General features: G+C 39.5%; 1 protein-coding gene across 3 annotated transcripts in view; it reads right to left on the bottom strand.

The window, feature by feature from the left end:
* The window catches only part of nat10 (N-acetyltransferase 10), a 49425-nt gene that overhangs the window by 23273 nt on the left and 11312 nt on the right, over positions 1-14840 (bottom strand). For all 3 annotated transcript variants that reach the window (XM_078415311.1, XM_078415313.1, XM_078415312.1), the window contains 9 exons: positions 14421-14482; positions 12898-13012; positions 11777-11884; positions 8566-8699; positions 6743-6836; positions 6341-6439; positions 5112-5248; positions 2500-2624; positions 1305-1455 (listed from right to left, as the gene is read on the bottom strand). In XM_078415311.1, the coding sequence (XP_078271437.1) occupies positions 1305-1455; positions 2500-2624; positions 5112-5248; positions 6341-6439; positions 6743-6836; positions 8566-8699; positions 11777-11884; positions 12898-13012; positions 14421-14482 (1025 nt within the window). The remainder of the gene's footprint in view (positions 1-1304; positions 1456-2499; positions 2625-5111; positions 5249-6340; positions 6440-6742; positions 6837-8565; positions 8700-11776; positions 11885-12897; positions 13013-14420; positions 14483-14840) is intronic.

Here is a 14840-nt window from a genome sequence, read left to right on the forward strand (position 1 = left end):
ATGACGAGCATTCCTGCACCAGTTTCAAATATAATCCAGGATTGGGACATTTTAGGCCATACTATAATTTTCATAAATACTTGGGTATTCATGCATTTTCTAAACTGACATTTTGTAATTTGAAAGGATTGAGAAATAATCCCCAATAAAATGTCAGGTGTTATTTTCTCACACTCCATGCAGATCTAAATATGCAGACTGTGCTAGGTTACTGGAACTTAAATTAGAACATTTTTCATGAATTAAAAAAAAGATTACAGAGCAAACTGATCAGGTGAAGTCTAGAGTTTATTAATTAAAAACAAAAATATTATTGGTAATGTACGATAACTGGGAGAATATTGAGTGGGTGGAGAAACAAAGGAACTCTGGAATGAATGTCTAATGATCTATAAAGATAACAAAACAGGCCAATCAGGTGGTTTTAAAAGGAAAATGCAATGTTTTCCTTTGTTGGCTGGTACAAAATATAAAAACAGGGAGGTTACACCTATATATAATACTGGTTAGACCACAGCATAATAACCACAACAGTTCTGGTCAACCCGTTTCAAGAAAGATATATTGTTACAAATGTAAGCAATATCTGGATAAATTATTATATATTTTTTAGAATTAGAAGGGACTGAGGAGAGATTTGAATGAGGTGAATAAAAGTACAGGGGCATAGGCAGAAGAAATGGGATGGATCCATTCACTGGAGAAGTAAAAAACCAGGAGGTATAGATTTAAAGTACCCACCGGTAGACGATTTCGAGCAAAGATGAGGAAAAATACATTTCCAGAGGTGGCAGGAATCTGGAACTGACTGCCCAAGACGATAGAAGACACAAACTCTCTTGAATAATTTTTTTAACTATTTATATGTATAAAGAGCTTTGTAGTGCAGAGCTACACACCCAGCAATGGAAGGTGGGATTAAGCCAGGTAGGATTAAGCTAGGTGGCTCCTTTTGAACCTACAGACACAATGGGCCAAATGTGCTCCAGGTCATAAATTTATTTTTGGAGGAGTTTCATTGTAGATGGAAATGAAAATGGAGATGTGTAGTAATTGGATTTTGTTGGAGCTGTAGGGTGAACTGTTTAATATAAAGACTAGCAAAAAAGTAAGGACAAGGGAAATTCTATTCAGCTTCTGGGAATGGAGATGAACAGGGGAGAGCAAAGTGTGGGAAATGCCCTTATCACCTGTGGTGAAAAAGAATCTGCATTTGCTTATTCTGGTTCTTCTAATCATCCATAATCTTCAACGTTGACAACAATAAAATTATTTAAAATAGACTGAAATTGTCTGCTGGATACAGGTCACACGTCTCTGGAAGTGGGCAGCCCGAGATGATTCTGGAGACATTCAGACAGTCCAAACACAGCAGATCATTCAGCCACTTCTCCACAGGATCTCCAGGGGCATATCGAATCGCTTCATGTAAAGAAACCTCATGTAGGGACCGCACTACCGATAAATAAAGAAGAGATGAAATACCAGTAAGGACTAACAAACCATATTAGGAGATAATTAATAGGGGAGGTTGATGGGAGAGGTCAATAATCAGGGGGAATAAATTTAATTAGGACATAAAATTATGAATGACATAAACAAAGTTGATGGAAAGAAATTCTCCTTAAAGATAAATAACCAAACTTAAATGTAATTGTTAAAATACGAGCAGGAAATTAAGGTTTTATTTCCACCCAGCAAGATGTTGGGGCCTTTGGTTTACTTAGTCTGAGAAGATGGACAAGACAGAAATAATTATCACACTGATATGTCTAAGACATGCAATGACATAAGAGGTTACGGATCAAATTAGAAAATGTGATTAAGTGTGAGAATCGTTTCTCTAGCTTGCATGACACATAATAAGCTGAATAACTTCCCTTAGTGATATAGAGTTAAAAAATACATTTCATTCAGTATTTTTCAAACCATGAAATTAATAGAATTCTTTACCAACCTAAGACACCACAAAATATGATAAACTGTGAAATAATAACCATATACCACTCTGACGTGGAATATGTCCTGGCATATGAAATTAAACAGAAGGAATGCCTTTTACTTTAGTTTTGCCAATATACCAATTTTCAATGATCAGAGAATGAATCAATAACTGTAAACAAAATCAAAAAGATTCCCTTGCCAACATTTTCCATCCAAAAATATTTCAATTCTAGGGATCATGGAAGGCTATTACTCCATATCGTTACAAATAATTTTCTAATGAGAAAAAGGGGACAGAAAGGGGAAACAACTGGCACAAGGAGAACATATCGCATGATTAGGTGTCCATAGGAAACAAAAGTTCGAAATCAGATAAAACATATTTTCTTAGAAAAAGTGGGAAAATCTTCAATGTCCAAAGCTTATCCAAACAATTTATGTGATGGACTGATAAACTCAAAGAGATTAGGATTTCTTTATTCATGGACAAACTTATTTGATTTATGACAAAACAGAATCAACAGGTTATAGTGCAGGAAAAGCAAATGATAATACCTGTGCTGAGTTTGGCCGTGGAAACTACTTTATTCTCTGCAGTAACGTTGACCTTGGTCTGTTCATTTTGCTGTCGCAACTGTTGTATCAGCTTCAAAGAGAGTGAACGCCCTGTCCCTTCATATCTGAAAATGGATGGATAGCAAATCCAGGGTTGAAGATACAACAATACCCGAATAAAACAAGCATCTTAATCTTGCAGCAGATTTTAAATTCCCAAAATAATTAATAAAGCAAAATCAATATGCGAGTTCGTTATCTCGACTGTGTATGCCCAGGTCATAGGTCGCTCGTGCTAAACATTCTCACCGGCTAAGCTGCTGCGTGAAACGGATGCCTTTCATCTGTTTTTTCTAGTTTTGCTTCTTCGAGGTAACTGCCTTTCATCCGTTTTTTCTAGTTTTGCTTCTTCGAGGTAACTGCTTTCAAAACTATTAACTAGATATATTTATGGTTAATTTGTACAAAACTACGATGATTTTGTTCGTTTTATTGCTTTATGCTTCGGTGAGTGAGCGAGATCGTGACGATTTTCTTTTCCATTGTAACTTGTAATGGACATGCTTACAGGACCTTATTTGAATTAACATATCATTGACTTTGTTATTTATTTTGTTTCATATGTTACTGGGGAAAGCCATGCACATTTGTGCAATTTTGGGCTGTTGGAGTAGCACGTATCACCTGAATAAGTGGATGTAGAATGTGTGTGACAGCCACAACTGTAAATTTGCAACGGGAAACTGTTTCTGACCACCTCCCTTCAAACTCTACGAAAAAAAACTGCAGATGCTGCTTTGAATCGATGGTAGACACAAAATGCTGGAGTAACTCAGCAGGTCAGGCAGCAACTCGGGAGAGAAGCAATGGGTGATGTTTTGGGTCGAGACCCTTCTTCAGAAGTCAGGAGAATAAGCGAGTTCGGTATCTTGCTTCTTCAGACTTCTGAAGAAGGGTCTCTCCCGAGATGCTGCCTGACCCGCTGAGAGTTACTCCAGCATTTTGTGTCTACCTTCGATTTAAACTAGCATCTGCAGTTTTTTTCCTAGAGTTTGAAGGGAGGTGGACAGAAACAGTTTCCCATTCCAAATTTACGATTGTGGCTGTCACACATATTCTGCATCCACTTATTCAGGTGATACGTCTACTCCCACAGCCCAAAATTGCACAAATGCGCATGGCTTTGCTTAGTAATATATATATATTTTTAAATAGCAAAGTCAATCATATGTTAATTCAAATAGGGTACTGTAAGCAGGTCCATTACGTACCGGTCGTACAAGTTACAATGCAAAAGAAAATCGTCATGATCTCGCTCACTCATCAAATCATAAAGCAATAAAACCAACAAAATCATCCTAGTTTTGTACAAATTAACCATAAATACACCTAGTTAATAATTTTGAAAGCAGTATTTTCTTACTTCGAAGAAGCAAGTCTGGAAAATACAGATGAAACGCAGGTCTGTATACACGCAGCAGCTCAGCCGGCGAGAATGTTTAGCGTGAATAACCTATGACCTGGGCATGCATAGTCGAGATACCGAACTCGCTTATTAGTGGATATGATACATTCCAGTCCCACTCAGACCATGACTGTGCTTCCTCACTAATTTTGGAGCACACAAAATGCTGGACTACCTCAGTGGGTCAGGCAGCATCTCTGGAGAACATGGAATAGTGACGTTTCAGGTTGGGACCCTTCTTCAGACCGATTGTGTGTGTGTATGTGTGTGGGGGGGGGGGGGGGGAGGGGGGGTTGGGGCGGGGGAGGGCAGAGGAGAGAGAAAAAGTGGTAGTCTGTGCGAGGAGAAGGGGAGGGGGAGGGGAGGTTGTGCCTGCCTAAAATGCAATGTTCATACTGTTGGGTTGTAAACTACCCAAGCGGAACATGTGGTGCTGATCCTCTAGTTTGCTTGTGGCCTCACACGGTCTATGAAGGAGACCAGGAATAGAAAGGTCAATATAGAAATGGGAAAATGATTAGTTAATAAGATATCCAGTAGGTCTTGGCCGAACCACAAATACTGAATCTAGTGTTCCTGATGTGACCTCCTGTACATCGGTGAGACCAAGCATAGACTCAGCAACCGTTTTGCCGAACACCTGCGCTTGGTCCGCAAAGGTCTACTTGATTTCTCAGTTGCTAACCTTTTTGCATTCAAGAGAGAGCTAGAATGCATTCAAGAGAGAGCTAGATAGTGCTCTTAAGGATAGCGGAGTCAGGGGGTATGGGGAGAAGGCAGGAACGGGGTACTGATTGAGAATGATTAGCCATGATCACATTGAATGGCAGTGCTGGCTCGAAGGGCCAAATGGCCTACTCCTGTACCTATTGTTCATTGTCTATTAAACTCCTCTTCCCATTCCTATACTGACCTTTCTGTCCTAGGTCTCCACCACAACTGAGACTACAATAAGTTTAATAATCACCACCCTTCAGTATCAGACAATTATCCACCTGTGTAATTGGATTAACCTGATGTACATAGATGATTACATTAATTTTTCTCCCTTCAGGATTCTTAGGTTAATGGCTGGAATTCAAGTTGACACATGAAGCATTTTACACAACAGTATAATATGGCATTAGGTAATAACCTAATCACGTACCCATTTATAGTGGAGGCCATAAAAACAAGATAAGGTCCCAGCAATTTCTTCACCAGTGGAAGTGGGATGGCAGCTGCTTCATCAATAATCACAAGCTCAGCCTGATCCAGTTTAACTGCATCTGCAGGATGAATGTACTGGCAATGGGAAAAAAATAAGTTCTGTGATTGCTGAATCCTATTATGTAGATACACTATTAGAAAAGGAAACTGCATCAGCATAATTACTGTTGTACACTGCGGATGCAGGCTCTTCAGCCCAACTCGTCCATATCGACCAAGTTACTTCCTACAACATCCCAGAATACAGTTGATCAGGTCTCAGGGATTTTTTCTACCTTAATATGTCTTAAGAACTCCAGCACCACCTTTTCTAAAATGTAGAAACTCTTCCAGACATCACTATTAACTCCGCTGAGTTTACAATCAACCATGTATTTCTTCACCTTAAACACATAACACTTCACCCATCTCTTGTGCCTCAACAGACGCCTTGTTGATTTTTAAGGGGCCCTTTACTCTTCCTAGTGAACTCTTTTGCCCTAATATACTAGGAGAATCGCTGTGGATTCTTCTTTACCTTATCTGCAAAAGCTACCCTGTTTGCCCACCTGATCTCCACTCCTATACACCCTCTACTCTTTATGGGATTAATTTGATCCCAGCTGCCTATACCTTTTCCTTGACCCGAGTCTCAATATCTTTTGTCATCCAGACTCCCTACTTTTGCCAGCTTTGACCTTCACTCTGACAGGAACATGCTGGCCCTGAAAAAGTCTCCCACTTACCAGCTGTCCCTTTAAATGCAAGCAGCCACCCCCAATCAATTCTGAAGTTTCTTATCTAATGTCATAAAAATTGGCCTTATCCCAATTTAGGACTTCAACTTTTGGACCAGTTCTATCCATTCCAATAACTATTTTCAAACTAATAGAATTATAGTTAATGGTTCCAAATTGCTCCCCCATTAACATCTCAGTCACCTCCTCTGCCTTTTGTCCCAAGAGGAGATCAAGTTTTGCCTCCTCTAGTAGGAATGTCTACATATTCATTGAGAAAGATTTCCTGAATACATAAGCAATATTGCCCCATCCAAGCCCTGTCGCAGTTCCAGTTGCTATTTCAAAAGTTAAATACCCCCCACTATTTCAACCATATTATAGTAGACATTTTCACGTTCACTTTCGCAGTTTAGAAGCAAGGAAATCAGGAAAGTGCATTTTGTTTTACCTGTATAGTCTGCCTGTGCTCCTTATAGATATTAACACGAACCACAGCTTTGTTGAACTCAGGATTTAAGGATTGAATTATTTCATAGTCCAGATGCTCCTGAAATGAAGTAATTGTAGAAGTCCCAGTTAAAATTTATTAAGGATTCAAATTTCTTCTTGAAGCAACAGTGGCGAATTAAAAAATGCCAATCTTTGAACTTTATTAGGCAATCAGCTGCGCACGTTTTCACATTTTAAACAAAATCAATGATACATCTTTTTTCTGCTTTTCTCTGCACAACCGCCAACAGCTGGGCTATCTCGTGCAGGTTTCTCCAAATTTTATATTCTTTTTTAATATTCTAACCCATTTGAAAGAAGAAAAAAAATCACTACAATTCAGGTAGATTTACTCTCTTACCTGATACTGTAATGCATCAAATCCCTTAAACACAAATTCAAAAAAGGTGATTAAGTTGTCTGGACTTGGCGAGGTGACAAAGATATTGGAATATCTAAAAACAGAGCAAATACTCCCATGAGATACAATTATTTTCAATAGCTATTGACATCAATTAAATTCAAGTAGTCTAAATGTAGTTTCATTAGATAAGTGAAAATGCAGTCACATTTAATTTACAGTAAGAATAAATATGACATGGAACATATGGATTTTACGTATTTTGAATAATGATTTCCACTTTCAAACCTATTCAATTGCCCCAACAATCAAAAACATTAGAACATGTGGCATAATTAATTAGAAACATAGAAAATAGGTGCAGGAGAACGCCATTTGGCCCTTCGAGCCAGCACCGCCATTCATTGTGATCATGGCTGATCATCCACAATCAGTAACCTGTGCCTGCCTTCTCCCCATATCCCACGATTCCACTAGTCCCTAGAGTTCTATCTAACTCTCTTTTAAATTCATCCAGTGAATTGGCTTCCACTGCCTTCTGTGGCAGAGAATTCCACAAATTCACAACTCTCTGGGTGAAAAAGTTTCTTCTCGCCTCAGTTTTAAATGGCCTCTCCCCTTTATTCTTAGACCGTGGCCCCTAGTTCTGGACTCCCCCAACATTGGGAACATTTTTCCTGCATCCTTTTATAATTTTATACGTCTCTATAAGATTCCCTCTCATCCTTCTAAACTTCAGTGAATGCAAGCCCAGTCTTTCCTCATATGACAGTCCCGCCATCCCAGGGATTAACCTCATGAACCTACACTGCACTGCCTCAATAGCAAGGTCGTCCTTCCTCAAATTAGGAGACCAAAACTGCACACATTACTCCAGATGCGGTCTCACCAGGGCCCTATACAACTGCAGAAGGACCTCTTTGCTCCTATGCTCAAAACCTCTTGTTATGAAGACCAACATGCCATTTTTTTGCTCCATTTTTTTCACAAAAGATAAAAGCAGTAAAAATGTGGTTGAGTTTGAAAAGGTGTTTGCCAAGTTCTGTGTAATATACTTGCTAGTGAAATGCAAGTCTTTGAGATTCAACAGGCATGGGTTGAATAGGAGCAGAACTGGCTAAATTACTGAAAATATCCGCTGTGCAGAAGAGCAGTTTGCCAGAATGGAGATATACAGTAATGCATACAAAACACTAAGTTAAAATTTGTGGATGACATGACTTGGAAGCAACATCATGAGGATGGAAGACGGCTTGAAAAGAACGATCTAACCAAATCAGAACATAAAATTTAATGCAAATAAATGCAAAATGCCAGAGACTTAGGGAGGTTCGTAGAGAAGTCTTCAGAGATAACATGGCAAGTTAAAACATCTGCCAAAAAACTTTTGAGATTTCTGGGTTTATAAATAAATGCACAGAGTTCAAACAGAAGGATATTATGCTAAATCTTTATAAAACACTGTATATTTGTTAATTGGAGAATCATGTCAAATTATGGACACCACTTTTATAATATTCTACAGCTTTATGAGTGGAAACAGACAAGATATACAACTAAGGTACTTGGAATGACAGACTTCAGTTACCCAAAAAGACCAGAAAAATATACGCTGATTTCCTTAGAACAGAACAATGTGGAGAAATTTGTTCAAGATATTCAAAATCATGAACATTGGAGTTGAAAGTGACTATTTTAATTGGCAGAGTTAATAACCACAATACACAGATTTAAGAGCAATTTGTACAAAAAAGAGGTAATTAGCAAAAGAAAGATTCAGAAAATGTCACAGATCAGCAATATTTAGTAAATCTAATACCTACCCAAATGCTACTGCTCCTGCAACAGACAGCCCTAATGCAGCTGATTTACCACGGCCTCTGGCAGCAGTTAATGCAACCGTGCTTCTAAGAGTTTTCTCTGATATAGCTTCAATGAACTTCAGTACTGCTTTAGCCTGATGAGGATAAATTATTAAATTGGTTTGCTTTAAGACAAGGCAAAACACTGAAATTCCAGTAATAGCTCCCATTATACTGTTGACAAAAATAACAAAAGCTGTTTTAGAGATGATCAAACCAATTCCTTGCAGTGACTAAGTGTACATGGAGCAACCAAAGTACAAATGTCAAGTAAAATAGCACAGATGGTCAACGTGAAATAAAATACAAAAAGGTACAAACATCCAGCATCTGTGAAGACAGAAACAGAATTAATGTTTCAGCTCGAAGACCTTCATCAGAACTGAGATAAATTAGAAATCTGATCAAATAGATTGATAGAAAGAACAGAAATAAATATCTTGATAGGAATCATTCTTGATTAGTACGGGTGTCAGGGGAGAAGGCAGGAGAATAGGTTTGAGAGGGAAAGATAGACCAGCCGTGATTGAATGGCCGAGTAGACAATGGACAATAGACAATAGGTGCAGGAGTAGGCCATTCAGCCCCTCGAGCCAGCACCGCCATTCAATGCGATCATGGCTGATCACTCTCAATCAGTACCCCGTTCCTGCCTTCTCCCCATACCCACTCACTCCGCTATCCTTAAGAGCTCTATCCAGCTCTCTCTTGAAAGCATCCAACGAACTGGCCTCCACTGCCTTCTGAGGCAGAGAATTCCACACCTTCACCACTCTCTGACTGAAAAAGTTCTTCCTCATCTCCGTTCTAAATGGCCTACCCCTTATTCTTAAACTGTGGCCCCTTGTTCTGGACTCCCCCAACATTGGGAACATGTTTCCTGCCTCCAATGTGTCCAATCCCCTAATTATCTTATATGTTTCAATAAGATCCCCCTCATCCTTCTAAATTCCAGTGTATACAAGCCCAATCGCTCCAGCCTTTCAACATACGACAGTCCCGCCATTCCGGGAATTAACCTAGTGAACCTACGCTGCACGCCCTCCATAGCAAGAATATCCTTCCTCAAATTTGGAGACCAAAACTACACACAGTACTCCAGGTGCGGTCTCACCAGGGCCCGGTACAACTGTAGAAGGACCTCTTTGCTCCTATACTCAACTCCTCTTGTTATGAAGGCCAACATTCCAGTGGCTTTCTTCACTGCCTGCTGTACCTGCATGCTTCCTTTCATTGACTGATGCACTAGGACACCCTGATCTCGTTGAACTCCCCCTCCTCCTAACTTGACACCATTCAGATAATAATCTGCCTTTCTATTCTTACTTCCAAAGTGAATAACCTCACACTTATCTACATTAAACTGTATCTGCCATGTATCTGCCCACTCACACAACCTGTCCAAGTCACCCTGCAGCCTTATTGCATCTTCCTCACAATTCACACTACCCCCCAGCTTAGTATCATCTGCAAATTTGCTAATGGTACTTTTAATCCCTTCGTCTAAGTCATTAATGTATATCGTAAATAGCTGGGGTCCCAGCACCGAACCTTGCGGTACCCCACTGGTCACTGCCTGCCATTCTGAAAGGGACCCATTTATCCCCACTCTTTGCTTTCTGTCTGTCAACCAATTTTCTATCCATGTCAGTACCCTACCCCCAATACCATGTGCCCTAATTTTGCCCACTAATCTCCTATGTGGGACCTTGTCGAAGGCTTTCTGAAAGTCGAGGTACACCACATCCACTGACTCTCCCCTGTCAATTTTCCTAGTTACATCCTCAAAAAATTCCAGTAGATTTGTCAAGCATGATTTTCCCTTCGTAAATCCATGCTGACTCGGAATGATCCTGTTACTGCTATCCAAATGCTCAGCAATTTCGTCTTTTATAATTGACTCCAGCATCTTCCCCACCACTGATGTCAGACTAACTGGTCTATAATTACCCGTTTTCTCTCTCCCTCCTTTCTTAAAAAGTGGGATAATATTTGCTATCCTCCAATCCACAGGAACTGATCCTGAATCTATAGAACATTGAAAAATGATCTCCAATGCTTCCACTATTTCTAGAGCCACCTCTTTAAGTACCCTGGGATGCAGACCATCAGGCCCTGGGGATTTATCAGCCTTCAGTCCCATCAGTCTACCCAAAACCATTTCCTGCCTAATGTAGAGTTGATGGACCAAATGGCCTAATTCTGTTCCCACAACTTATGAATATCTGTGATAGTGAAGAGGCGTGAAGACAAAATGACATAAGTCCAGCTGAGAGAAGTTAGCAAAGGCTTGTTAAGTGCGTGTAAACTTTATTGCTTCATCTCACTCCAACTGTCAACCCTTAGTCTTCGGCCTCCAATGCTGTTCCAATGAAGCTCAACCTAGGACTGTTTAGGCACAATTTAGACTCAGGAGTGAATAATGAATTGAACTATTTCAGATGGTATCATGAACTGATCATCAAACTGCTTCTCACTTTGCCAATGCCATCTAAGTATTAACAACATTGCTTTCCATTTCAGATTTAGGCATTTCCAGTGTTTTACTTTTCCAGTGTTTACACTCTCTTAGCTTGCCTCACCACCACCTGGTGTCAATCAGCTCCCTGCCGTCTACTCACATCGCAGATATCCTTTTATTTCCCACCCCCTTCCCTGTAACTTAAAATATGTTAATTTATTTTTTTCAGTTCTGGTAAAAGGTAATTGACTTGAAATATTAATTGTTTTTCTTCTCTCTACAGTTATGAACTAGACTTGTTAAGTATTTCCAGTTTCTATTTCATCTCTCCTGCAGTTTTATGCTTTCACATCGTGGAGGAACATGATGCACAGTCGATCATGTTATCTTGTCCAGTAGATGAAAGCACGGAAGTAGAATTACAATCGGCACACTATTCACTCCTGCTATCATTCAGCGATAAAAAATAATGGCTGGGTGAAAATATATTGAAGGTCCTTCATTGTCATCAGCTTCAAATTCTGGAACTCCCACCCAACAACAATGCAAGCAATATCATTAGGAAAATTGTAGTAGCTCAAAATGGCAGCTCACCACCATTTAAGAAAGAATAGTGATGGACAATAAATGCTGCCATTGTCACTGGTACTCATATTCTATGAACGAATTAAAACTGCATTTTTACAATATAGATCTACCATAGCATCTTACCTGATCCAATGTTTTACTGCACTCTATAAGAACTCCTACTGGTTGTGTATCACTTAGAGAGTCTTTAAGTTCTCTTAATTCAATCTCCACAGGCGTTATGCTTTCCTCCTTAAAAATTAGGCAAATACATTGATAAATATAATTCCTGATGATATGTTTAAGCATCTATATATATATATATATATATATATATATATATATATAACTAAAACTCTCATCTTGTATATTCATTTGTTCGTTTGTAAATATATTTATACCCGAAATACAGCCAAAACGGTTCACGATAGCGCAACAATTTTAGGCTCACCTGACTCACCATTGGCCTGCGGTTCAAATAGTTATTATACTTTAAAAGTTATTCACTTTTTAAACTTTAAAAATCATCTTTTAAACTTTAATAAATCCCTTTTCCACGTGCCCTGCCTGTCAGCTGCATATGCGCAGTAATACCTCCGTGTTCGACGTCACAATGGGAACCCAACGGGTCCGCGCCTGCGCAGTTGGGGCCCGTTGATCTAATACAGATGCTCCCTGACTTCCGATGCTTCTACTTACGACATTTTGACTTTGCGATGGTGCAAATGGCGGGGGGGGATTGAGGGGGGATGGAGTGGGTGAGTTGGGGGGGGGGGGGGGATAAGGGGTTTGAGGGGGGATGGAGTGGGTGAGTGGGGGGGCGGGAGGGGAAGGGGGGAGGTGGGGAGTGGGAGGGTGTTAGATCAATGTAGGAGAGGTTTGGGCCCAACGGGCCACCCTTTTCTAATAATTCCATATAATAAATCAGCAAATTTATTGGAAAACAAATTTTCTTGCATCACTTTCTTCCTGTCAACAAATAGAGATGTTCTGGGGCATTTGGGAGTATCAGCGATTACTTGGGAGGAGTTGGTGGAATAGGAAGATATGGCTTTACATTATAACAAGATAAAAGTTCATACATTAATAATCATAAACACTCTTCTTGCTGATATAATAAGTGGCCACGTCTACAGTAAATACAGAAGTACCTGACAATGTCATCAAAAGCCATTTTCGCTCATTTCATTATTCAAAGGCTATTTCAGCAGTTAAATAAACAGCAAAATCTCAAATGTGACTGTATTTGAGATTGCAAAACATACCGTGGATTTAGGTGAGACAGATTTGATGTTGAGAATGTGACTGGAAAGTGGCAAGATATCCAACTGATCATTTATCACAATGCAATTCTTGCAGGATGCTAGAGAAAGTATGAATCTGATGAAACAGAACATTAGGTTTCAAAGCTTTGTTGCATGTATGTTATCAGGTCCTACATAACTAGCACTCCTGTCTTAGCTGACAATCCCCAAAGTCAAATTTTAAAATCTTGATTAAATACCCCTCATCTCATTTCTCATTATTTTGGGAACCAGTCTGACAACACTCTCCAAACTCTCCCTTCCATTGACTCTGCCGAATCCCCGTTACTCTGCAATGGCTTATTCATATAATCTGCACATTCTGAAATACTGATCTTCACTCACTGATCTTATCCTTTTGACCAAGCCTTCCAAAAATGACTTTGGCTCAATGTCACTTATGATTGTCCATTAAGTTATTCACAACTTGCTCATCAATTTCTGTTTGAAGACAAGAGGACAGTGTTACTTTTTTCAGGTCCTCTTTCTTTTTTTGCTACCCCTTCCACAGCATTCAAAACCTTATTTAAAAACATTTCCAGCTTCTGTTAAAAAACATTTCCATCTCTTCCCGCCAAATATCAGAAAATAAGTCTTCAAGCCAACTCCATCATTTAACAAGATCATGGCTGATCCTATGACCTGACTTGCTTTTGTTAAACAAATACATGAAGAGATATTGGTTACATATCTAACAATTGTAAAGTCAACTAACATAGAATTAACAAGAACATTTACATTTTCCATTGCATTAACACACATACTAGAGCAAATTATTTCCGACAAATATTTATTAACATATCTTAAGTTAAGCCCCTGTCCTATTTAGGCAATTTTTTATGCGACTACAGGCAACTAGGCTGTCGCCACACGGTTGCCGGGGTGTCACCTGTATGGTCGTGAGTAGTCTCCAAACAGTCGTAACTAGTCTCCAAACAGTCGTAACATTTTTCTGGTCGCTGCTGGATTTTGAAATGTTTAAAAAATTTCGGCGACTGTTAGTTTGACGCCAATGATCGGAGCTTGATGTCTCCTGACGTAGATGCTGTCGTAAGTTCTCGCCAGGTGACGTAGGTTGCCGCCGGTGCTGACCGGTGAATTCCATTGGCGACTACCTACGTCAGCGACAGGTACCGGCGTCAAAACCGGAGGCCGAAATGACGTGAATTGTCTTCAGTTGTCGCCGACAAGATCAAAGCTTGTCGCAGGTAGACATAGACTGACTTCAGTTGTCGTAGGTTGTCGCCTACGTGGTCATAGGTTGTCGTAGGCGCGGTCGTAGGTGAACGTCCTAAGTTGCGACGATTGGGTCGACGGTTGTCGGTAGCTTGCTGTAGCTTGACATCGACTAGGTGGTAGGTTGTTGTAGCTTGTCGTAGACAGTGTCATAGGCGGGTCCAGTTGCCGGTTTTTCGGCGACATGCTACGACTATGACAGTCGCCTAAAAAATTGCCTAAGTGGGACAGGCCCTTAAAGTTATTACCTTTCATTGAATCTTCCAATCACATCCTGATGTGATTCTGTTCTATAACGTGAATGGACATCCTTGATAAGATGAGACCAAAGGAAAGAAAATTCAAGAGTCAAAATGGCAAATGATTTAATACAAAGTTGACGTTCAATATATTATGCTTTTGAGGCCAACAGTAATATCGTTTCCTATCTCCATCATCAAAATTAAGATTTAAAACATGAACGAATAATCTGAGCTCTGTTTGAAATCTGTTCACAGATTATGACCACAAAAAAAATGAGTCAAGCAGAATTGTTACAGATTCAAGAATGCATGCAGGATTATTTTCCAACTAATTTTAAATTGAAAGAAATAAATGTACTAATTCTACTCAGTACATTTAGTGATTAAGATTACACCATACAAAGATACAAGTGCATTTTAACAAAA

Source organism: Rhinoraja longicauda, chromosome 18 (assembly GCF_053455715.1).
Source record: "Rhinoraja longicauda isolate Sanriku21f chromosome 18, sRhiLon1.1, whole genome shotgun sequence".
Taxonomy (NCBI): domain Eukaryota; kingdom Metazoa; phylum Chordata; class Chondrichthyes; order Rajiformes; family Arhynchobatidae; genus Rhinoraja; species Rhinoraja longicauda.